Here is a 25,339-nt window from a genome sequence, read left to right on the forward strand (position 1 = left end):
CCTTCTCCTTAATATTATAATTAATAACCGACACTAAGCTAATAGAAGCGAATATCAAATCCGACAGCAGAGGAGTCCATGTGAAAGAGTGAAACATGCAACTCCAAAAGAATACAAATAGGAAAAACTCCATTTCAGTAAAATTTTCTAAATTACACTTTGAAAAGTAATTTAAGAAAAAGGACAGTTTGTGGATATGTACAAAAATGTCTAAAATGATAAATTCTTTTGCTTATAGGTAACTACATTATTCTCTCATTCTTTAGTGCCAATAAACCACTACATAAGATATACCTAGAGAATTATTCTCACTCAACAGCCTCAAACACCAAAACAAACTTCTTCATTTCCAAGGCTTGTAAGTGAAAAAACATCCAACTAAAAACTTTGCTCAGCCCTTGCTGATTAATTAATAGAAAAATAGTTTAGTGTTGTCATTAAACTACTTATTGTCGTCAAGAGCGCAAACCCCCTACGGGACAATGTTGTGTGAACGCGGTAGACTTAAAGAAGGCGTGTCTCGATAATTTATATGTGAGTAAACAAATCACTCGAGAAATTTCCCTACACTACAAGCTCATACTTCTGAAAAACTGATGTTAATTTTAGGAAAAGGAAAACGAAGGAAGTTAGAAATAAAACTAAATTGTATTTTAGTATAATACACAATAAAACGTATACATATTATTTATACAGACTGTTCAAAGCGATAGATTTAAATATGTATTCTATTATGTATTGCATAAAACATGATGAAAAAATAGTGACATATGATATGTACTTAAAATTACATGTTCACCATGAGTGTTCTAAATTAAGTTGCATATTTTTAACAACATATACTACGGCCAAAAATAAAGCAAAAGGTTCATATAAGCATAGGTCCGCAAAATCTTCGTTTCAGAAATACAGATTATAAGTTTTCTTTATAGCGCAAAAATTTATTCGAGATATTTAGCTGAAATCTGAAATATAGCTTCCACCTATAACCTGAAATAAACCTTTTAAGGGCGTACATCGTTACTGATTTTGACTGTTGAATATGATGTTAAAATTATAAAAAATAATTTGGAGGCACTCTGTATATGTAAATGCGCAAAAATATACAAACGAATTTATAAATAAATGTATACCGTAAATGTCGTTAATGACACATTTAATATTAATTCGAGGCATATAGAACTACAGCGAGTATCTCAAAATTCCTTTACTAAATGACAAATTCCCCATTACGACTGAACGGATGTTGGTTCTTACATTCAAATCACTGCTTCATAGTCTAAAGTAAAAGATTTGATAATCAAAATACATCTGATACAAAGGAACAACTTATGTTTCTCTCGTGGTAGTCAGTAATATTTAACTACGTTGGTAATCTTTCCTATTTAGAATGTGCAAATTGAGCCACCTAGCTTTTATTGCTACTTCTGTTAGACTAGATCAATCCCCATTTTGACTATTTTCAAGTGTTATTATGGATCAATCAAAGCAGCTATTCTTATATGATTAAAATACTTGGTTGTAAACTCTTAACGTCCTTGAACTATCCAAAATGTCCAAACAATCCTTCCTCTCGGGCATTTCGAACAAGATATCACATGACAAGAGACCAACATTGTTTCTTGACTAACTTCTGCAACTGTCTAATACCTTTATCATAAAACCTAATCTAATATAACCTTAAGTAAAACCGTAATAGTATTGTCTGCGCAAAAACACTACTTTAAACATAAATTTGTAATTATTTAACATAAATATTGTCTCAGCCTGGTGCTTGGGTTTTAGGTTATTTAAAACTTTGAATCGTACATTATACTCTCGTAAAGACAGTACTCCATACGTTAAAATCAAGAAATGCGCTTCAAAAGAGCATGATTTGTTATGCCTCCTTTGAGGATTCATATTGATGCCTGTTTGTTTGCCAAGCTCAAGCTACATTTAGAAAATGACTGGAATCTGTGATTTGAAATTAAAATTTGATTGTCCATCATCTATTTAAAATCAAAACATATAAAGCCATATCGCAATAACTGCGATTTAATGTATTTTCTAGGATAACCAATAAGCCTCAGCACCAGATATGCGCATGAAGGAGAAGATCCTTGGTTAGGTACACGTTAAGAGGTAAAACAACCTTTGACAAAGAGTATTGAATTTAATCACTAACTTACAGTATCATCGTCTAAAAACTCTACATGTGTGAATGGGAAAAAGCCGGTTTTTCCATTCAGTTCTCCTTCCCATTGTCCATTAATATTAGTCTTCACTACGGTGATTATATCTCCTACGTCTAATTTCAATGCCGAGCCATCATAGGCGTTGGGGATTCTTGCCTGTTTGACTCGTGCTTTGGCTGGCAATTTTCGCTAAAATTTTAATTAATATACATTGTAGATTGCATTTAAACAATCAATTAACCTGTTTGGGTTTTGGTTTTGATTCAGGAGTACTATTGACTTGGCTCTCCTGAGGCCTTGCACCATCCACTGGAGAAGAGTTTTCTTCAACCTTAAAATTAACAATAAAATTTAAAACTAAAGTTTTTATTAATTGCATACACACCTTTTGAACGTATGGAACCGGTATGCATCCCTCTCTGCCGTTCCTATCCCTCGCTCTCCACCACTGCTCCTCCTCCTTGAAAAGAACAGTGAGAATATCTCCTCTTTTAAAAGTTAAATCGTCTTTCTCCTTAAAAAAAAACAATTTTGAGACCCCCAACATGGAACCCATATATAAAGATATACTTACAGTACTCTCGAAATCAAACTTAGCAACGACTTTTTCTAGTTTCTTCTTTGCAGGACGTATTAAAGGGGTAGTGTCTAAGTAATGCAGCTTGTAGAAAGAAACCAACTCTGACAGGCTTTTGAAATATTGGTCTCCAATTCTGTAGTTGGTCTGATCATTAGTTTGCATTTTGTTTATTATGTAATGACTGACTTTACTATCCTCTCTGAAATTGGAATTCTTGTTTAGATGGTGAAAAATACATACAACCAGCATGGCAGCTAAGATTTAGGACCTGAGAACTCTAGCATAATTTGGAATTGTTGTCCTTTCCATTAAGAGATAAATAATTTCGTTTTTAATTGTGTTGATAACAAACAAATATTGCAGAGAAAATACAACTTTTATTAATACTTATAAGTATTTTGAAGCAGTTTTATAGAACTGCTTCAGAAAATGAATAATATGACGTGATTATCTTAACACATAAAGAAATTTTCCATAAGTCTAACTAAATCTTAGATTTCAATCAAAATTTAATGACAAAAATTAGCCACTACAAGGGCGGTGCAGAATAATAGTGATATCAATTTTATCTAAAATTTTAATGTATTTCCAGGAAACCACGCAAATTATATAGAAACTTTAATCAACTAAGTGAAATCTATTCAATATAACAATTGCTTAATACACCTTGATTCACTGTTATATATATTACATATTATGGCTTTCAGTAACCAAACAGGTCAATGATTCGTTCAAATTTACTTACATAGAAACCCTAGTAAACCTAGTATGAAATGAAAAAGGAAAACACACAGCATTACTGTAGTAGACATAAATAATAAAAACTTTGCTCATAAATCTGCTTCTGAATTCTGTTTTAATTATTTTAGAAATATAATTTTATGACAAGGAAAAATAATTTCCTTATGGTACTACACAAAAATCCTCTTGATATAAAATGATTATCTTCTGACATACTTTTATTTAGAATGGCATTAACAGAAGCACTTTAGATAGGAACCACTTTAACTTTTTTTCTAAAATGTTGTAAATTCTTCATACTTATGAAAGAAATAAAAAGAAAATGAAACTTACTTAACACATAAAACATAATCTCCCATTGAGGTAGTACTATCCCTGACTAAAAATACTCCTCCTTCCTTCTCAGCCATAAGGAGTTCTTGTGCTTCTTGCCTATTGATGGCACCAAAGAACCAGCTAAAATTCAAAAGGAAATGAATACTCCTACCAGCACCGTTTAAGGAAAAGTAACTATACAATTCAAAAACCCGATGAACATAGCAACAATAATAATATGAAATAGTTTATTAATCACCTAGGAGCTTTTGGCATTTTTAAATGAAGAAAATGAATCTGGACTTGACACTGTTAAATAGGAAGGGTTAGATGAACTTAGTAGTTTGTAAAATAGAGAAAACTAAAGTTGGTGGGCAAAACATACAATATTTTATCAGTAAACTGTTAATTCAAGTTAAATACTTGCTTATCGCGCAAATTAATTTTGTACTTAGATACCCGACTTAATAATTAATTACCTGCTTTCATCTTCATGATCAAATTGACTGCTCATTTTTCTATGTACAAAAATAAATATATATACAGCAAACTGAGGCTACTTTTTCAAAATTGCCTAGAGCAACATATTCAGTTAACGATCCAATGAACAAAGACACTAAAACTTAAGTGTCCTTATTGGAATAATTATTTTTAATTAATTTTTATTCTGGGGTGTCCCAACATCTTTCCTGTACCCACACCAAATAACTTCCTAATTTTGATATCAGTACTCGTATTATCTTTTTTTATCTTCTACATTAGAATCTTCAAATTTTAATTTCTCAAAAGTAATTAAACTGATAAATACGTAAAAATTGCAAATTATAAGCGAAACTTGCTTAAAGCTGATAACAATAATTATTAAAAACCACAACAATGGCGATTACAAATGCGCAGATGTATTTCATTTTTTATAACAACTGTCAGTAGTGTCAATCTTACTTTAACTGTCACGATCACTTGTCACATGAGACTGTTCGGAATACTCTGCAGTCAACACTCACACCCATGCAATTCTAGTCTATTTGTTGAGACTGATACATTATTTATGAGAACTGAAAACTAACTTTTAAGTTAATAAATAGTATTTGGTGGTGACAAAATTCTATATACCACCCGGTAACTTACAAATGATTATTGCAGTAATTGCGATAAGGGAACCTGGTAGATCTAATTTCATTAACAATGATTTTTTTTCCATTTCTCGTCAGAGCTCTATTTCACTTTAATAATATATTTATAATATACAGGGTACCTTAATAATATACAGGGTGTCCAGTTGAAAACTTTGCACCCGGCTTATTTTGAACTACGATAAAAATATTGGAAATTGCGACACATTGATTTTATTTTCGAGGGGGACACATTTTATCGTTAAATGCAGATTTATTAAAACGACTCTCTTCGTGGAAGTAGTGCATTCTCCTTTACAAATTCAAATGTTACTATAAGTCAAATAACATTTTATTTTAAAAAGTTTTAATTTCGATTGTTACTTTCAATTAAGCCAGAAATTCTTAGGAAAAGCGGTGTCCTAATATAGCGGCTATTATTACACGTCGCCCCTATTTCTGCATTTATAGAGATATATAACCTCAGGTCAGGCCGTTGCCGATTTTGTACTTGTTGGCACTCATTAGACGATCATAGCCAAATAACCCAGTGTAAGACGTTGTTTCACGTATTATTATGTGTTTTCAAAAACTTACATACATCTTTTTCAGTGACGATAAACGCATCGTTAACATAGCCGCTATTTGACGTGATCAAAGTTAGCATCGGATCATTCAATTATACTAGAAACCGTTCCTTTTCATGTTTTCCCATTAATCTGAAGTAAATTATACACTTTCCTTGAATATTAAACACTCTTTTTAGTACTTTATTGTTTGCAAATTATATTTGGTTGGTTTGATATTGTCTTCAATGGATCTAGTCCGTATCTGTCCTCTATATCTTATCATACATCATCATTCATAGCATTTTCATTAGCCTTATGATTTCAGGAGATTTTTCAAATCTGCACCTCTCACATTCCCATTCTCTAGCCTTTAAGAGTTAAAGTATCAATCCTCGTTTACAATTTATCTTTATACTGTTATTATCATATTTGTGTCGTCGCCATAACATCGAGAATTTTGCGTTTCATTAGGATTTTAAATTAAAAAATTTACTGTTTAAAAGCTTTAAAAAATTTCTATTCATAATCTAATTTTTTATTTCTGAATAAACTCTTAATTGCTATTAATAAAACAACTTATTCATTTTGTTGATGGAACATGTTTGAGTTATCGACTAAATTTTCACATGGGTGATGAAACACGTCATGAAGTAATCTTTATGGGACCAACGAAGGAAGAACAAAATAAAAAAAATTACTGAGCATTTTCCTTTATTAAAAATGATATAAAAGTATCACATTTTGATTACTCTCAAAGTACCTGAAAAATACATGCGATTATTGAAAATGAAAATATAGGTCGAGATACAGATTCCTCCACTAATACCTATGTTTAAGGTTTATTTGCAATAATTTAATTATTATTAAAGTCTCACTCTTTAAACATTACTTTGTTGTACTAATACATAATATATTAATATATGGGCCATGTTCAGTAGCTTTTCTTAAGCGAAATAGGTATTAGAACAAGCAGTATTGCATTTATAGGTACTATATTCTCTGTGATTCATCTACTGGACAGTTTTCAATGTATTACATGAAGTTGCTTCGGGAGTTTAAAGGAACCCTTACGGCCGCATAAACAGTTTCCTAACACACGAGACGGATACGAATTAAAATTCCTATAATTATAATAGCTAGGCTTGATCCTTATAGTACTACATTAACGATAAAACATTTTAAAATGTTAAATCTTTGGTATATAAATAAAATGATTTAACCCTAGAAAGAGAACATAAACAACCGACTTAATTAACAAGACGTTCCCGCCTATTCTTGTTAATTCTACGGCCTATATGCAGTAGCACAGTCCCGGACTTGATTTGTTTAAACACATTTATTGCCTCTTTGTGAGAAGCCCCGTGTAACGGCTTATTGTTTACTGCCAAAATTTCATCACCTGAAAAATTAATTTTGTCTTAAGGTTATTGTTTCTAACAAATAAGGACTTCATTACCTTCTCTGAGAGTTCCATTCTCAGCCGCCTGTCCATTAGGAAAAATGGTTTTGACATAAATCCCAATGCTACCTTTGGGGGAATCCCTACCGCCCACAATACTGAAGCCCAAAGGTTTAAAATTATGTCCTTTCTGGAATGCAATCTGTCTGATGGTGAAGGTGTTCCCTCCTCTCGGGAGGGTGCAAAATTTGCTTTCTTCCTCTTCGATTTCCTCTAACTCCTCTATGGAATTCTAACGGAAAGTCGTAAATTACATTTCCTGCTTAACATTAAAGCCGCATGACTATGCAAAACACTCGATAAATTAGGCTTTTCTTTTTAGCTCCCGCATTAATGCCACTATAACTGGAACATAAGGTTAAAGGTTGATAATGAATTACGAAACGGTTTAGCTAACATAAACTGCTATAAGCCCCATTAAAGGATTTAAACTTGACCACCTACACCATATTTTTTCTTGGTATTGTTGCATAAAAGATGCCATGACTTCTAACAATCGTAATAACAAGATTACTAAATGACACTTTTATTGCCCCCACGTGGGATGGAGGCAGGCGGCTTTCTCCTCTTTTGAGAACCATCATTTGGGATAATTATTTTTATCTGGGTGTTATGCAAAATTTCCTGATGCTTTTGGTGTCCAATTATAATAAATATGTCGACATAAACTATCGTAAAATACTTTCTTATAACGAATCGTGGCTTGTCCAGGACCGTACTCAAATTTTTATTTCCTCTTTTAAATGGAAATCATTGGTGCAGTTCTATGAACTGCTTTTCGAAGTTCCATAGTAAATAACACTACTTTTAGTGGTTATTCTTTTGATATCTATTATTATGCTTAGATCCACGTTATATACGTAAATTAATCTAACAGATGCACAGTTTTAGCCTGCTAATTTCATTGGTGGAGAAGACTAAGATTTCGGTGATATTTATTCAACAAGCGGTCTAACTTGAAAAGTTACTTAATCTGACACTTTCGAACAATATTATACAGGATGTCCTTATTTAGCTCGCCATACTATGCTCATGCCTAATTGAATAAAGTTGTAAATAATGTAAACTACGGGAAACAAAAAACAATTGTATACCTGGTCACGTTCGAATGTACCGTCCGGTGGTACTTCCGCTTTTTGTTTGACGCCTCCCAACTCGTAATAGCTTTTCGAGTTGGCTACTTTAAACTTCGTTTGTTTTTCCGCCTTAGTGCATTCAGATTGTCTTTTGTTCCAACTCGGCGACTGCGACCTTGCTCGGTCTAGGTGTTGTTGATGTTTCTGTAGCTTTGTTTTGGGAATCTTTATGTTGTAACTGTCGATGATAGAGATATTCTGGGTTTTCGTTGGATGGGTGTGGATGGTGTGTTGAGGTAGGCTCAAGTGTTGGGCGGGGTTAGCTGCCACAGACCAGCGGCGGTACTTAGCAGGCTCCACGTCATAGTCTGGAGGAGGCTCGTAATAGTACTCAGTACCTGGAAGACTGACCTCACAGATTAACCTAAGGTGGCATCCAAGAGGTGAATCTCAAACTCACCTAAGATTTAGAGACTCTCGACGTCGAGACCTAGGTCTCCTCTCTGAGGCCGAATGAAAGGATCTTAACTTCTTGGCGTCAGGAGTCAAGCCTTCGGGTGGAGGAACGTAAAAGGCAGTCTTTGGTTGGCTACTTTCTTCCTTCTTTCCATTAGCAGAACCGTGGAAGAACTCCTGGACGGACAACGCTCTCCTCCTCCTGAGGCCGACGTGGATTTGGCTGAATTTAGCTCTGAGGACATCTTGGACGCTGCTCTTCTTGGTGTTGCTGGGCAGCCTGAGAGAGGAAGTCGTGTGGGGTGTGCTGACTAGGATGTGAGGGCTGCTTTCTTCGAGGAGAGCACTTTTCGATGCCTCGGAGTTGTGACCTCGCAATGAGGCGCAGCATTGGCGAAGTCGCTTCCACTTTTGCGAAATGCTGCCATTTAGATCTGCAAAACATGGCCATGAATAAAACCTAGTCTAAATTAAATTACTATAGCACTTAATGGCAGTTCATGGCCGCAAAACAGAAGTGCGCGAAGCAATAACAAATTATTAAATCACAAGTGATTAAGTGTGGAAGGCAGTCGCGGGTGGTTCAGGTATACAAACTAACCTTGTCGAGTCATAATTACCATGGAAATTGTTCGTCTTTATTTTTAATATTTGTGTAGATATACACACAAATAAGTACCTCAGTACCTGGTGCACATTATTTAGTCATACAGAGGAGGGCTCGGTGTAATTTATTCAAATTAAATTCACATTACTAAGACTTTTACATTGAGACATGGCATTCTCATTCTGAATATGAACAGCTGTATTTATGATTATTGCTAAACCTGAAGGCATTTGATGGGCATCAATCAATGGTTCAAAGAAAATCGGAAAGTCCACCCGGGGACGGATTATTGTGAGAAGGCAAATTTTCACGTTGGGGCATCTCAACCAAGGAGAATTTGCTTTAGATTTAAACCAGTTTAAATTCATTTAGTTCTAATGCAATCACATTTAAAGTCTAGCTGTCTATTGACTTAAAATCATATGGGATTCTTTCTGGAAGAAAGAAAGAAATTGAGTTTCACTCCATCATCAAGCGGGTGTCAACTGCTTTAGATTTAAACCAATTTGAACGGACTTAATCCTCACTTAATCATGTTAAGAGTTGGGCACACTGATTTAGTCTTACTTATCAAAAAAAGATAACATAAACAACAATTTTGGAACCTTGTCTTAGAATACGCACGTGTTTTGCCTTGGCAGGCGGCTTGAAGGTTCCAATTAAATTGGTTCAAATGCTTCAACAAACTTTTAAATTTTTTATAAGATAAGTGAACCATAACTTGGTATCCAAGTCAAACCGAAATGCTTGATGACGTACGGACACCTGCACTTCTTAGTACCGTGTTAAAAACCTTAAGCTTGTAATTTTTCCTTTAATAAATTTATTAAACCCTGTAATTGCCGAGATAATTGTCATTAATTAAGACGGTTTAACACACCAATGTTATTTTGAAAAATTTTAAAGTGTCTCTCCTCAATAAAACGAATGATATTACTCAGTACTATCGGATGCAATATTACTAAAACTCATTTACTGTCTTCTATAATTCATTTCAGATCAGTTTACTTTTAATTACAATTTTCAGAGCATTCTACTATCATATTACAGTTACAAGTCCTTGGGTACACTTGGCTTGATGCAGACTATTTGTCCACCAAGACGTCTCAAGGTTTCCCTCAAGCATCTGTTTCAAGATTGCAGATTTGAAGTTATTAATATTTCTGATGTTTATCTTAATCGTTAGATGATTGTTTGTTTAAGAATAAATATATTATGGCTTTTTTTGTAGCGCGCCTCCTCTTAAAAGCCGTTTAAGTATACCCCGGAGAACGTTTCCCTTTAACGAGTAAGACAAAACCCATATGAAGCATAAAACACGTCATAAATTGGCAAACAAGTAAATATAAAGGAATCCGACGATCATTTATCTTGGAATGTATATAAAGTGATCCAGTGTTTATCAAAATAAGTCTTACGTTGTTTGTTGTAAACAGATGCTAAAATTGAAGCCACAGTATTCATTAGGGCCATGGCGATAAAACCTTACATATGTCGATGCAAGCTGGCAATGTTATGGTTCAAAGATAAGGTTTAAATTTAAGTTGATTGATGTTCTCTTGAATTTTGCCTTAAACCGCGAACCGCTCGAATTTCTCATTGATCAAACATCAAAGCTTAACGAGCTGTAAAGCCGCAACATAAGAATTCATTGACATTGAAAATACATGAGATGAATAAATTTATGAGATAAAAAAAACCTAATAACCAAAGAAAGCTTAATCTATGCAGAAATGGTCTACAATAATAATTTAATCCACATTCCATCTAGAGTGGCAGCCTTAATGGTTATATGAGTGTCATATTATTAATATTCTGTGAGCAAAAATTGCCTCAGTGACCAACCACCTTTTGTCCTAAAAGAACCTGACATGCATACATGAGGTACCAACTTAATTACCATGCTCCTCAATACGGTATGAGTAATGCATTTAATAACGTCTAGATTGTCAGATTAATAACACCGTTACTGAATTCAATTATCTCGTTGGGTTATTATTTTAAGAGTTCATCATGGTCAACACTTGAATTTTGATTAAAACCAGACCAAGTGGAATAAAGCTTCCACAAAAGCAGGAAAGCTCTTTTAATCCTTTCAAAAAAAAATCTATGGAGGACAAGCAAACTAGGACAGAGAAAAAAAATTGAGTTATTAATTTTTCTTCAGGAACATAATTTTTTAGTAATTTTTAGTAATCTCAAGTATAAGTATTCTTTTATATACTAAATTACATTAAATCCCTCTCTAAATTTATCCGCAATTTTACTTTACCCCCGATTCTTCGGTAAAAAGTTCATTTTGAAACTCTATAACTCGAACAGAATAAGACATACACTTAAGGTACTACACTTAAGCTAAAAGCCATCCTCCATAATTACAGTTTAAAAAAGGGTGGGGTGATTTATTTAAAATGCCGAGTTTCGGGGGGTCAGAAAGACGATTAACCTGAAATAAAAATGGATAATTTTCCAAAGAGTCTAAAAATGGGTCAGACGTCCATATACAGGTTGGTTCATAATTGCAAGGCATTATTTGAGATATGTATTCTCTAATATAAAATAAAGAAAAAAATTATATGAAAATGTATTTGATCTCGCTTGGTAGTGGAGCCACAGGGAGTTAAAAGAAGAAATTAGATTTTTATTTTATAATGTTTGATTTATTATAGATAGAGCTTTCAAATTATATATGTATACGTAATAGGTAATAGGTGCCGCTTAATACGAGAATAGATTGCTTCCAACTAATATACAAGGTAATGTATTTTCGGAGATCTTGGTCCATAAAATCCTTTAGAAAACTTTATTTGTACGACACTGGAGAATTTTAATATTTTTCTTAAGTTTTTCAATCTATTGCCTAAATTTTATTTCTCTTGATTTTTGGTCGAATTTTGTTCACTGTCCTTATAAACTAATTAATTTATAAGTTTAATCAAATCTACATATTCCAGAGTTTTAGGATTTTTTTTGTTTTCCTTCCGGAATTTGGAAATTCCATAATTATTTTATTTTTTTTACACTATTTATATACGGTTATTTAATCTTTCATGTTAAACAAATTACGTATTCGGGTGACTGAATACTGTGAAATCCCTTCCAAGTTTTGAGTGGCAAAATCCTGAAAAAACTAAAGTGGATGAGTTTACAATTTTCTGTTTAAAGTTTTCTTTGAGCCTCTATAACCTGGAAACAGCAAGAATTAGAATAGGGAAAAATACTAAAAATCACCCCTTTTGATGACAATTTTTGAAAGTCCAAAAATTGGTACTCTACCTAAGTCGGATGTTTAATGTAGAAATCAAATAGTCTAAAATGGTAATAAAGGAAAGTTTGGAGTAGTTAAATTTATATGTAGATAGAAACACAATTTCTTTCTGTGCTCAACTCAACGAACATGTTTTTTCGTTTCAGCATTTTATCTTCCTAATTGAAGTGAACTAAAATAGGGCTACGTAACGATGAATAATTTATGAAGCAATTAGATATTAAAATTTCGCATAGTTTCATTTAAAAAATAATATTTCCTTTACATTTGATACAAGCGGAAAAGGATATGTACATATATGTATGTATGTATAATATCTTAAAACAGTGGCGATAGTGGAGGGACCTGAATACTTGATATTCATACTTATCACAGGACCATGGGAAAATTTAACATTTCTTTTATGCCCCATATCGATACTATAAAATTGAGTTCAAGTTTGATGCTAAACCGCAGTCATGCAATTTTCGGCAGGTTTGCAGAGCCTTGTGACCCAACCCATTCATAATTCATTACCTTTGCATAACTAAGTTAGTGTACCTACAATTTGAACGTCAAAAGGAAATTGTAGGTAGGTATAAACCAACCTACAATATTCTTCCCAGTAACATTTGCAGATATCAACCAGACTCTACAATTATTATCGCAGTTTTTGCTATTTGGGTTTTCAACTCAGTTAACCTTTACTGCTTTGACAATAGCTTATAAACAAAAGGAAGGTTATTGTTGATCAATTTCACACCATGCTGCACGTCTAACCTTTATCTGATATTTTAAACGCTACTCGGTGTTTCCTGCTGTCTCTCAATAATTCAATTTGAAGCACAACAAGAGAGACATCTCCAAGTTGAATAATTCAAACAGTCACGGGTTTTATATAGGTTTAACAACAACACCTCTCTTATAGCCCCCAATAAAAAGCCCTTAAAGGACTTAGCTGCTGCAGCGTGCTCTGATTACTACAGAAGACATGTTAATTCAGGTATTCACAGAAATCGTAAATCTCCTCGGCCTAGATGTAGGAATGCGATGAATGATAGCCATTATCGCCTTAAAAGCCAAAAGATTTAATATATGTGTTGAGCATAAGAGTTATTCTAGGAACTAGAGCAGCCTGATATAATGACTAAGCCTTCCAACATTTACTTTTGTGTAACTCGGTACAATAGAACCAGTTTATTTAGCTGTCAATCATATTTATCTTTCCCAGTTTCGTTCAGCTGTACGATGTTTCAATGCAAAAGGCTCAATTTAAACAAGAAAATTCCTTACAAGCTTAGGCATACAAACTACGCAAGACAAACCCCACACATCACTTCACTGTAACATACATAATTAGATCCAAAAAGAGGTTTTCATTTGAAAAATCACGAGCATCAGGCGAAAATGATTGAACAACAGGGCAACCCTGCACTTTTTTCAATCTCCTCATAATCTCTCACAAATAACTACCATTATCTCCAAATTCCGCTGCAAAATAAATAAAATTTGGACTATAAAACTTCTAGGGCGCTCTGTGTACATAATATCAAACCCCTCATATGAAGCTCAAAAATGCACTCTACGGCCTACGACTTCTCAAGAGGCAACGAAAATATAAAAATTTTAATATTTTCAAAGATTTTTTTGCTGAATTTCCATGCCCAAGTTTTTCTGACCTCCAGTTTGCAGGGAAACCATAAGTACCAAGAGGGACAGGGTTGAAGCTGTGGCGCCAACAGATGCTTGATAATATGATCAAAGGCCCTTAAACATGGAGGGCTTTGGTCTGCAACTGAATTTTTTGGAAAGCAAAAATAGGAATATTCGTTTTTTTCGAATAGCATTCTGAATTTTGGGCTTTTTAGTGGATATACGAACTCAGCAGTCACAGAAGCACATTTTCCCTGATTTCACTGAACTCGTACCTCTTATCATTTTCAAAATCCGCCCTGTACAGTCAATTTACTTATAATTCTGCCCACATTGCGTTTGTGAAATGTTTTGAGAAACGCACTGCGAATTTCCAAATAATCTCTATCAATGTTTATTGTGTTTTTTAATAAAGATAAAATTCATATATTAGATTGTTATTACTAATTGATGAGCCCCAGAAACAGACAACACTTGAGCTTAAAAAATTTATTTATGAGATTAAAACGCATTATTAAAAACCAGTAGTAAATAATCCATCAATTACCTTCAAATAAAACTAATTAGACGATAGACAAACATCTCTAATGCATTAGTCATCCACAACAAAATCGGGCGTAAAACTGCCGAAAAGAGCGGGAATTTTTGAATTGCTTAAACGAATTTCCGACCTTCCGCTGCCGACAAACACTAGATAAGATATTTGGGTACTTACCAATATCAGAAAAATCATTAAAAAGGGCCTTAGAACACATAAAACTAATAAACACCACAAATTCGAAGCTATTTGTTGAACCACTCTTTGAAGACTCGACGATACGCTTGCTGAGCGTAAACAGTAACTCAGGCTCGTAATGGGTAGATTTAGTTAATATTAACGGTACCCTGCGGGCATTATACGGGGTTCTTATCATACGTAGGCTATTGATTAGGTGTACATGTCGTTTAATATTCCATAAGAGCACCTGACAATAAATGAATGCCTCGCTTGACTAATCTAGAAGTGGGTTTGTTGTTATGTGGTCCAACAGTGCTTCTATGGACTGCAGTGGAAATATTTCTAGTGGTACCCTGTATAAAATATATCCTGGCAATTTTATTGGAACTACATAGCATATCGCTTTGGGTTGATTAACGAAACACAGTGGTACCATTTCAGTCCAGCAGTTTATTTACCATTGGCAAATATGTTTTAGATATACATTCATACACATCAACATTTTTCGTTCAAATCTTATACGTAACCTCCATCATTCTAATTAGACCGGAAAATGTAAGCCCAATAAATGAAAATCTGCATAATATTTTCATTAACTTTAGTCAGCAGCGTATTGACACATCGAGGCTCATATGGTAACCAATTACCACATTTCGGAAGCGTTCTTTGAGGAATAGACTCTATCGCTTTTCTTAAGTAATAGATAGTCCCGAGATATTGACCGAAAAATAAGTCATTGAAAGCTCTTACACGGTCTTCACGATCACCCCACACAATTCGACATCTCATATCACTTAATGAAGTGGCTTAAAACCATTCTCCCATTGTCTCCTAATATAACCATTAGTGCAAACCCGGCTTTATACTCAATGGAGACTTAAAAATAATGGGAATTTATGCAAATTATACTTAACTGTGGGACTGCAAAGCCATAGGAAGGAAGCGAGTAATTGCAAGGCGAATATCTTTGTGTTCCTTGAGTGTCATTTGAGTATAAATTTTATCTTAATGAGGCCCTTATGGACAACCGTAAAGCAATATAAGAAAATTCCCTCTGCGATATCACACTCATTTTCTGTTTTGTCTTTGACTCAACAACGTTTTATTAATCCTTTTATTCTTGCTTTCACATCTTCCCTCAGAAAAACATCAACTCACCAGGTCTATGACAAATAACATTAACAGGATAACTGTCCATATGTTTCACAAATCGTCGAAGTGTATAACACGAATTTTCGGAAGCTCGGAATTTTTACCCCCACAGATGTTAGGGATGCTGTGCTGCGTTAAGGGTGACAAAGATACTGCACAGACGCACTGTAAACAGGAGGCCACGATATGCGGAATCAATGAAAGCTTATAGTAGAGGGTGAAAACGGGGGTTGTTTTCGCGATTTGCGTAAAAGGCCGTAACTGAGTAAGGTAATATTGGATACGAAAGGGCTGAGAATAATTAGATTTGTTTTATAAAGAAGTGGAGGTATTTGAAAAATAGAATTAACATCATAATATTACATTAATACAGTAGCAGTTCCAGTGGCGTAACACATCGTTTTCGACAGTAGAATTTACCAAAAATTATTGTCTAAAGTCGTCTTCAAGGAAAATATTTTGAAATATTTGGCATACATCGATGCCTCTGATTTTAAGCAACTTGTGGACGAGGTATTCATTATCTATGCAAAGGGCATCCTAAATTCGTGTCGGTAAGCAGATAATGTAGGAATTTTGAAAACAGACGAATTTAGTCAAATCGAGGCAAATGTGCGTGTTTCAATTAAAATGTCTGGCAAAAGTTGTAAAATTCCGAATACGAGGTTGCCATTATCTAACCCGTCAGGTAACCTCTGGCACCTTCTTAGTAATATATAGGGTGATAGGGAAATAACTTTCGTAAATTTAATCGATGATGAAGAACATCATTTGAAACAAAAATTTTTCTCCCAACAGGGGTTGTAAGTACAATAATTTCTCCGTAAAACGAAAAAACATATTTCGAGAATTGGCCTTCATTTCAATGCCTATTTAAATAGCCGCAAAAACTAGGTATGCTTTCTTACATGTTTTTTTGAGTCTGATAGATTTTACAGTATAATTAAAAAAAGCACTAAATTCATAAAAATTAAACATGTAATTCTTTTTTTTATTATTTTGAAACGCCATTTACCTTTGAATTATTATTGTCATCTCTAATTAGCATAACATGTTACGTTACATACTTTACACCATTCACATCACAATCAAAAACACAAATTTATTATCGTTTTTACTACACTAAATGTTCGAAACGCCCACCATTTGAGTCTACGCATGCTCTGCTCTAGGTACTTCTTGTTGGATCCTCTTCAACAAGGGTTAAAATTTGTCCTTCGGCTTCAGGACCGACTTCTACCTGTCGACTTCGTCCTTGATATGTAGGAATTACGCTACCTGTATCCAAAAGCCTTTGGGAAATTTGCACAAATGTTTGTCGAGCTGGATGTTTTCTTTCTGGAGAACGATTAGCGTAATGCGCCTAGCTTCTTCGGAATTATGTAACGCCTCTCCATAAATCAAAAGCATGTCATGATATTCGCGTAAAAAGTACATTTTCACATAGGTACTGTAAATAAGTCGGAACAAATTGATGTACTAATGAAAGGTGAGGTTTTATCAGCTATCGGGTGTTAAGGAATTGCAAAAACTAATCATAACAAAAATAAACTCCTTTTTTCGGTTACGTTCAGTGCGAAGTTGCCGCTTAAGTTCACCTGATACCATTAGTTATTAATTCAGTTTTAAATTGCTTTTAGCACTGTTATTGTTGAGTAATTTTAAACTTTTTTTGTTACAGGTCAAAGAATCAACATCTGTCAAGTAAATTTTCCAACGTTCTATTAAAATTTTAAAGCTTATCGTAGCTTTTCGCTTACCTATCTTGAAATTTTTTTTGGAAAAATTGATTAGGTTTTCGACCTCCTGTAAGGAAATTTTTTGTTCAAAATGACGTTTTTTATCATTGGTCAAATTTACGAAAGTGATTTCCCTAACACCCTTGCAGAAATGTATCACGTTATCACAGCTTTTTCATTTCGAAAAACTCCGCATGTAGAGCTTAAAGTCCTAAACCATTTTTAACGTATGAAAATCTATTTTGTCTACTTTAAGCTATCCTTTGAGACTTAATTGAAACTTTATCACGAATATACCTTTCATCATTTTAATTGCTTTTCGGACCAGTTTTTCTAAACAGAAATTGCTAGAGCCAAATCTTTGCTAGAATTACAAATCCGCATCACGTTTTCTACTTCAGAAAGCGCTAATTCCCAACGTTGTGCAACTTTGTCAGATAGGCCCGTGGTGTGCTGAGTAAGCTGACCAAGAGAAAGAGACTATTGTTTAATCAATTTAACTATTGTTAAATAAATGGAATTATGTGATCAGTAAGTTGCACTACAGGAAGGTTATATTGTTTGCTAAGATATAAAAGCTAGAGCAAACACGGAGCAGATCCAGTTCTGTTGAGGAGTTGCTACCAGTTCTCATAATGAGTTTCGTGTGACCTCCCTCAGTGTTTGGGACGATTATGCAAGTTCTACTTTTATTTAATTATTTATTGTAACTTTTCGGGAGTTGCTCATCTGTATTTTCAATGTACGATGTGTGCCATTATTTGCTGTCGAAGAATCTGTTTTGCCTTTGGATTTTAAATTCGTTACCACTCGTTCGGTTCTGCAAAGGCCTTATGCGATTCTGTGTTATCCAACGATAATTCTGTGTCGATATTTTTTTACCGATTCTTTTCCAATCTGTACTTTATCTTTTTCCTCATTAATCGCTACATTATTAATTTTGGTCATGGTCTTTTTGCTGGTAGGCTTCGACCTTGTGGTACAAAAGATGAGTTCCAAAACGAAACGTTTGAAATAGAATCTTTTTCTTACTGATCTTATTGATTACTTACTGATCACACATTAAATCCTTTAACTGAACGACAAAAGTATTCATTAAACGATTTTCAATAGTTTTTCTCTAGATCGACTTACTCAACAACTAAACCCATTACGAGTCAATCCGGCAAAGTTGGAAAATAGCGTTTCGTGACAATATGCTCCGGAATTTTGAAGTTTTTTGGAAGATTTCGACACTTTTTCAAAGGCTTTCCAATGGAAAGATTTATATCGTCTCACGATGAAATTTTCCAATGAATTTCTGCAATTTTTATATCATTTAAACTTACGCCAAGAAAAATGTTGGATTTTTTGAAATTTCGGAGGAGCTTTTTGATATACATAAAAGAGCAAATGCTCCTTTTAAAGAAAGCCTAGATGAAACCTGTGGAAAATGCAATACTTTGACTTTTTTATTTATCGATACATTAGTAAAAAAAGTCGCATATCACAAAATTAAAACTTATAATTGTTTAACACGTTTGGCGTTGATTTCATTAAATTTGTAGAGATTGTGTACAACTTGGCATTTACGACTTTGTCTCTAACTAGCTCAGAGAATAAATGCTAATTTTTTCATTGCGCCCCCATCAGAATTCTTGAGGACCGCAGGACTCTTAGAAGAGCTTAAGTTACTCAAATACTGCAGGTAAATGCAACTAGCGCCTCCTTTTCCAGCTATTTTGAAATAATTAAATCGAGTCAATATAGTGACAAAACATCTACGGCACCGCCTGTTGCACAAAGCTGCATATGCTTAAAACAAACGTTTGAGGATAACGCTAGCAGATGGCGCTGGAAAACAAAAACTACGACAATTAAAAAAAAACATCAGTTATACCTTTGAGCATCGCAGGAGCTTGAAAACTAACAAAACCCTGCAGAAATGGAAAGGATGGTAATGTAACTACTGTCATTAACAAAGAAACCATCTGTGGCGCCACAAAGCAGCCTATTCTTCGAATGCGATCATTTGAAGAGAGGGCTAACAGATGGCGACTCAGAGTAAGTAAAAGACAAGCACAATTTAAAAAATTCTGAACCGAATTTTGGAGAAATTATTTGCTGATAGTATTCCCAGGAGTATCTTATCTTATAGCGTTTTCAATTTGCTGCTCTTGGGCAATCCGAGATTCCTCTATCGGCGATTAGCGTGTTCCACTTTTTTTTAAGGTCAGTCGCTCGCAAGTTGCGTTCGAATTCCCATCGAACCGGAAAATGTTATAACACACAATAATTACTATGGGAGTAGCTATATTGCGGTTACACAAAACATTCCATGTACCCTAATGATGGCGCCATTATGTTGCAGCTGAAGTGGTGTGTGTTGTCAACAGGTGGCGCCAGCTGATTTACTCTGCTCACGATATTCGAAAAAAGTGGAATTTTTCATTACGGAAGTCACGTCCCTATCCGCCGATATGACTCCTGATTAAAATATTATGCACGACTGACAAACTGCCCGGATTTCCCCAATATATTCCCCATCGGCCTAACGAGTGAGTCCTCAACATCGCACTCAGGATGACTTTTTACCACCAATTTAAATCTGACAGCCCAATATCTGCAATCGGAATTGAAATTAAGCTTCCAGAGGCGCACCAAAATATTTCATCTATGAAATTTTCACACGACTTTAATGCATGAAATAATTCAGTCTCAATACCTAGAAGTGACTAATTCGAATGCTACCGGATTTGTGAGACATTTTCGATAATTGCGTGCTAAGAAGTTTGACGTGAGTTAAATTTATAGTTTGATTAGTCTTAAGAGTAATTTAATTAACTCTAATGTTTAGTGAACGCCACTGCAGATATGTAGGCCGATATTTACGTCTACGTGTTGTAAACTTTCCCCTATGACGATTAATTTTCTAGGGGTGTTTGCTGAATACAAAATCAAGCGCGTTTTTGCCAGCGAGTTTCCACATTTTTATGCTATCAGTCGGCATGTTTCAATTTTTCACCCAAACGGACAAATTTTGTTAACAACACTGCGCCCCGAAGAGGGTTTCCATTATTTTCCTACTCTAATATTTCCAGCTCGCGCTCCCCGAAGCTAGTGAAATATTAGTTTCAATGCCATGCCTCACACTCAAAAACAAAGTTCGGTTTTACAGATTTAAAATAACTTTATTTCACTTAAGTATATCCTCGTATGTATATATAAACATTTCCTTATTAAACAGAACATTTTGGAGTTAAATTATATTTCTTGAGAACAAAGTAAGAGCCAACTGTTTGAAAAACAAGTTTTTATTCCAATTTCAAATGCGTATGAACCAAAGTAACGTCTTCGCCAACAATAGAGTCAGAAAGCAGGAGACTCTTTATTTATTTGCGCATTTGAAACGGGAATGTACAGGGTTGTCACATCTGGACAGAAAACTTCTTGTCAAAAAGTCAAAAAATCTGACCACCCGGTACTTTACAAAGCTTCAGTCGAACACTGAACCAACAACACAAAAACATTTTTCTCATAATTTTACCGAGATGTTAAATGCAACTATTTGCAGCAACGAATACTTTTTAACACGTATTAATTGATTTATTCTTTACTAAACCTACAATAAAATATTTATGGTACATGAAACTAGATTTTCGCGAAACAATACCGTAAGGTTTCCAAATGCTAATTACAAATTTGGAGTCGTTGTACCATACGCAACTTTACAAGTAATAAGTTTTGATTCTGACTTTGATACTGGTTGTTTTAAGTAGTTTGGAACATAAGAAACTAGCGATGATTGAGCATGACAAGATGATAATCCTTACAGAAGAAATATGAATGACTTTACAAACAATTGTTTTTAGTCTATATGAGCAGTCTTCACCTTACCTTCAAGTTTTAAATTACATTATTGATATGCGACCAAGATATACGTAGTCCCATTCTGTCGCATCCCTATACGACACTCAGCGTTTAACTTAGAGCGAAGCACAATGATTTGGCACATATCACATAGGTTCAGAAACTGTTTCTTCGAATGTGAACTATTTGTCAAAATTGAAACAACAAGGCGAGGAATAGCAGATAAACGTTTTTTACGATTGTTTTGGAGCTTGATTCTGTAACATTCAGGCCTAGATGGCTCTCTTCTTCAACAGTGGAGGAACCCTGGAAGTCGTTATATAAGCGTTTTTCTGTGTTTTCGGTTTCTTCGTTGATTTCTAGTGGATCGTATTCTTGGGAGGAATCTTCTTTTTCTTGCAATTCCATTTCTAGAAAAAAGGGAATTTCATTAGTTCTGTCCCAACTTAGAAGCATGCAGGCTGTTAATTTGCTCAAGTTAGAAACTTTAAGGGAAGATTTCTCTCAATAAGCGATGAAAAGATCCAAGTACGAAAATGTTCGTATTTCCATAAATTATCCATCTATCTCATATGTTGATTTTGACCCACATTTCGAAACCAAATCGAGTTTTTTCAATTTCTTCCACTGTCTGCTTATTATTTGGTGACTCTTCATCCGCAATTTCCTTCTCTATCAATTTATAAGAGTAAGTTGCAACCAGTGGAATAGCCGCAACGCAGATTTTCTTGCAAATTTCCATTTTAATTTTATTGCTTCATATTCATTGCATCTACTTCTGCGTAAACGCTAAAAATTCTAAACTTAAACCCTGTATTATGGAGATGAGACGTTTGCGAACATTTTGTTATTGAATTTTTTTCATAATTTATGGCAAGAAGCTTACCCTCAAAGTTTGTAATATGATCACATTAACATTTTGTATATTGTTATGTGGTGTTTTGCAGGTGTACAATATTTTCACACGAAGTAACCTCGAATGTCACTTAAAGAAAATTGAAAGGTGCCTAGCATCAAATTATTAAGTCAGATCATACAACAAATAAAAAAGGGCAAGGAGATTGAAATTTTTCGTATTCCATCTCTGCCGTTTCCCCTTTTCTTATCCCTATTATCAGTTGAAACCAATACAGCGCTTTTCCTCCTTTTATTTTTATTGCACCCTGCAATATTCTCTTTCGTCTTTACAACTTCATAAACTGCTTATCTCGATTGCCTTCATGGTTTCCGGTAACTTCCTGAACAGACTTCGTTAGTTCAACACAGACCAGGTTTGCTAGTTTATGAGTTTATATTCTAATTAATGTAAGGAAAATAAGCAATCTTTTTCATTACGCCCCTGAACTCAACCGATAACTCGCGATACATAAAGCAGTTGTAACTGAAAATTTCTCAACTTTTCTAAAAAATCCAATTTTATTTTATTGTAGCCAATTCCAAGTGGAAATCTCATCAACTTTTCATAGTTCCGACCCTATAAATCTGACTGCGAATTCAACTTACCGTTGAGACGAACGAATACTCCATTCGCTCCGGAGTCTTTCGAGTTTCTTATGTGACTTTGAAACTTTATGTTTAATGTCGTCTAATTTCTGAAATGAATTACGAAAGCAAAAACCTGAAGGGTTGATTATCGAAATGTTAATAACCCTATTTGGAAAGTTAAATTCTCTTTTTGACTTACGTATTGATAAGCTAAAACTAAATAGTTTGAAAATAAGGTATTTTGAACTCGCGCGCAAGAAGGGTATTTTTTTGGTGACTGGCGATTCTTAAGGGTATTGTGTGGTGTTAGTTATGTAAGACGATAAAAACCAACATTTTTATGAATAATGCTATTAGTACAGATAGCAAGATGAAGTTTCAAAAAATCCAAGGCACTTTGAAAATTTGTACAATCAGGGGAACTTCTCTCAGAATTTAAAATAATTTGAAATCTTTTAAAATCCAAATCTCAAAAACCTCTAGGAACTGGGAAAAAATCGCCTGCAACTCCGAAACTGTTAACAATTGAACTGAACCCCTTAGGAAATTTGAATATGTTCGAAAAATTAAAACGATTTTACTAATGAACTTATTATTAAACAGTAGCAGAAGAGAAAGCAATAGCATCACATAGATACACAAAACTTACCATAAAGCCGAATATTTCCCTCAGCATCCCCAATTGAATTTTTAGATATACACTTATATCCTCCCAAATCAGATTTCTGAATGCGCCGAATTGTGAGCTTCATTTGGACACTGTAGTAAGAGTTGTTGATCTCAGTCATGAGATACTTATCATTGGAAATGATCATCTCCCCTGCAAAGGACCAACACAGGGTGTTAATTACTTATGCAGGCAAACTCTACTAGTAATAAATCTTCTGCGGTGTGGTGAATAATGATTCCCTAAAGGTGTAACCACTTATAGACCTTATACAAAATCCATCATGCTGTTTTATTGATCAAAATCTGATTGAAAGGCTCGTATATTACACACTCACCGCTTTCTCTAGTCCAATAGTTAATTGCCTTTGGAGATGCCTCTACATGACACTGAAGTGTGACATCGGTATTTACAGGTGCTCCCACTAACTGGTTTGGCACTTGGATAAGGGGATGAACTGAAAGAAGTGCACTTTGTTAAATGAAAAAATTCCGAGCTTTGCATCATTCGATCAAGTTTACATTACATCAAATGGGTTTCTTAAGGAGACGCAATCAGACCTTGCTATTGTCAAAGAGGAATCGTACATGATTAGGGCAGACTGGCTGAATAGTAAATATATACCGACAACCATTAATTGCCTATTAAGTCACGTATTTATCTTATGGTAATAGTCAGTGGCATGATTAAATTTTTTAACGAACTTCAATGAAACCATAGTGTGGTTTTGCGGTTAGAGTATCAGACATGCGGGTCCAGTTTTGGTTTGTCGGCAGCCCCGTACACATATATTTGCAATTTACGCAATACAGCCTTTGGTAATTTATGCATAGCATTAAATAAATAAACGCGTGAAGTGTCTCCTAATAGAATCCTCCTCTTGTTAATAAACTCTCTAAATGGAAAAACAAACTTTATGTTTACAGTTAGTATATAAAACTCTAGTGCCTTTTAAAATTTGGGTTAATCCCGCACTAAGCCTTTGCCATTATTTTAGAAGGGCTTAGTTTAATTGATAAAGAGAAATCCAGTTTTGGACCTTATTACTGAACTTAAAGCCTTTTCCATGTAGTAATTGAAATGTCGAAGTCCTAACAAGATTCCCTTAAAGAGTATGCGATTAGTGTTGTGAACAAAATCACTCTTCCCCTCTTGAAATGATAAATAATTGCTTGCTTTATGTAGAGACTCACGGTGTTCAAGCATTTGCCTGGACTTGACTTCAAGTCAGTCTTCAATTTTAAGCTTCACTTCAAATCAAATCAATTTCAAGCAATTTATATGCGTAGAACATCAAGCAAGGTCAGGCAATTTAATGGTCAAGTACGCAGGATGTAGATTTTCTTCGGAAGTCTTGAGTACCTCAGTTCTCATCGAAGCTAGAAACATATAGTTATCGTAATAATTGGCTTAAATTTTTTGAAGCAAACGAACAAAAAAGCCTTCTCTATCTTTGTTTTGCAGAAGAATAATTTTGAAGCAGTTCTACCTCGAGTCGCACAATTACTTGCATTATGTTCTGAAGGAATAAAAGACCATCAAATGGAGGGAACAATTCCTTGTATTTGTGCCACACAATTACTAATGAACGCACTCCATCGGTGAAGTGACGGCTTAATCCAAGTCAAGGCGAATAGTCTCTGATGAATCGGTCTAAGCATGGGCCGAAGAACAACTAATAATACCGTTGTAATTAAATTACTCAAATCTAATGAGTTTCGCTAATAACAGAAATAC

The 25,339-nt window shown here is 34.4% G+C and overlaps 3 protein-coding genes across 8 annotated transcripts in view; all 3 read right to left on the bottom strand.

The window, feature by feature from the left end:
• Window positions 1–642: 642 nt before the first annotated feature.
• On the bottom strand, window positions 643–4,613 carry Crk (Crk proto-oncogene, adaptor protein). Its single transcript, XM_066402846.1, has 6 exons — window positions 4,293–4,613; window positions 3,832–3,954; window positions 2,752–2,956; window positions 2,563–2,691; window positions 2,419–2,508; window positions 643–2,366 (listed from the first exon to the last, which is right to left on the bottom strand). The coding sequence occupies exons 1-6, from the start codon at window positions 4,325–4,327 to the stop codon at window positions 2,163–2,165; spliced, it is 786 nt and encodes a 261-aa protein (XP_066258943.1). The 5' UTR covers window positions 4,328–4,613; the 3' UTR covers window positions 643–2,162.
• A 1,575-nt stretch (window positions 4,614–6,188) lies between these two features.
• On the bottom strand, window positions 6,189–16,002 carry LOC136417242 (uncharacterized). Of its 2 annotated transcripts, none has more exons than XM_066402832.1 (5): window positions 15,869–16,002; window positions 8,490–8,919; window positions 8,048–8,435; window positions 6,951–7,185; window positions 6,189–6,893 (listed from the first exon to the last, which is right to left on the bottom strand). In XM_066402832.1, exons 1-5 carry the CDS (start codon window positions 15,906–15,908, stop codon window positions 6,742–6,744), a joined length of 1,245 nt encoding a protein of 414 aa, XP_066258929.1. In that variant the 5' UTR covers window positions 15,909–16,002; the 3' UTR covers window positions 6,189–6,741. The 2 variants fall into 2 exon arrangements, with proteins under 2 accessions (XP_066258929.1, XP_066258928.1); XM_066402831.1 differs by lacking the exon at window positions 15,869–16,002 and adding an exon at window positions 14,708–14,921.
• Window positions 16,003–20,750: 4,748 nt separating this feature from the next.
• LOC136417244 (lachesin-like) overlaps window positions 20,751–25,339 on the bottom strand; it is a 77,066-nt gene continuing 72,477 nt past the window's right edge. For all 5 annotated transcript variants that reach the window (XM_066402839.1, XM_066402842.1, XM_066402841.1 and 2 more), the window contains 3 exons: window positions 23,940–24,059; window positions 23,585–23,755; window positions 20,751–21,860 (listed from right to left, as the gene is read on the bottom strand). In XM_066402839.1, the coding sequence (XP_066258936.1) occupies window positions 21,640–21,860; window positions 23,585–23,755; window positions 23,940–24,059 (512 nt within the window). In that variant the 3' untranslated portion in view covers window positions 20,751–21,639. The remainder of the gene's footprint in view (window positions 21,861–23,584; window positions 23,756–23,939; window positions 24,060–25,339) is intronic.

This window comes from Euwallacea similis, chromosome 27 (genome assembly GCF_039881205.1).
Source record: "Euwallacea similis isolate ESF13 chromosome 27, ESF131.1, whole genome shotgun sequence".
Lineage (NCBI taxonomy): Eukaryota > Metazoa > Arthropoda > Insecta > Coleoptera > Curculionidae > Euwallacea > Euwallacea similis.

What these genes read in the sequence shown, in the direction of transcription:
- Crk (XM_066402846.1), bottom strand. Translation starts at nt 4,327, where the DNA reads ATGAGCAGTCAATTTGATCATGAAGATGAAAGCAG. An exon ending in GATCATGAAGATGAAAGCAG is followed by an intron (nt 3,955 to 4,292) that starts GTAATTAATTAT and finishes TTTGAATTTTAG; the next exon opens with CTGGTTCTTTGGTGCCATCA. An exon ending in AGTTTGATTTCGAGAGTACT is followed by an intron (nt 2,692 to 2,751) that starts GTAAGTATATCT and finishes TTTTTTTTTAAG; the next exon opens with GAGAAAGACGATTTAACTTT.
- LOC136417242 (XM_066402831.1), bottom strand. Translation starts at nt 14,906, where the DNA reads ATGATAAGAACCCCGTATAATGCCCGCAGGGTACCGTTAATATTAACT. An exon ending in TAATGATTTTTCTGATATTG is followed by an intron (nt 8,920 to 14,707) that starts GTAAGTACCCAA and finishes CATGTTTTGCAG; the next exon opens with ATCTAAATGGCAGCATTTCG. An exon ending in CGAGAGTCTCTAAATCTTAG is followed by an intron (nt 8,436 to 8,489) that starts GTGAGTTTGAGA and finishes CTGTGAGGTCAG; the next exon opens with TCTTCCAGGTACTGAGTACT.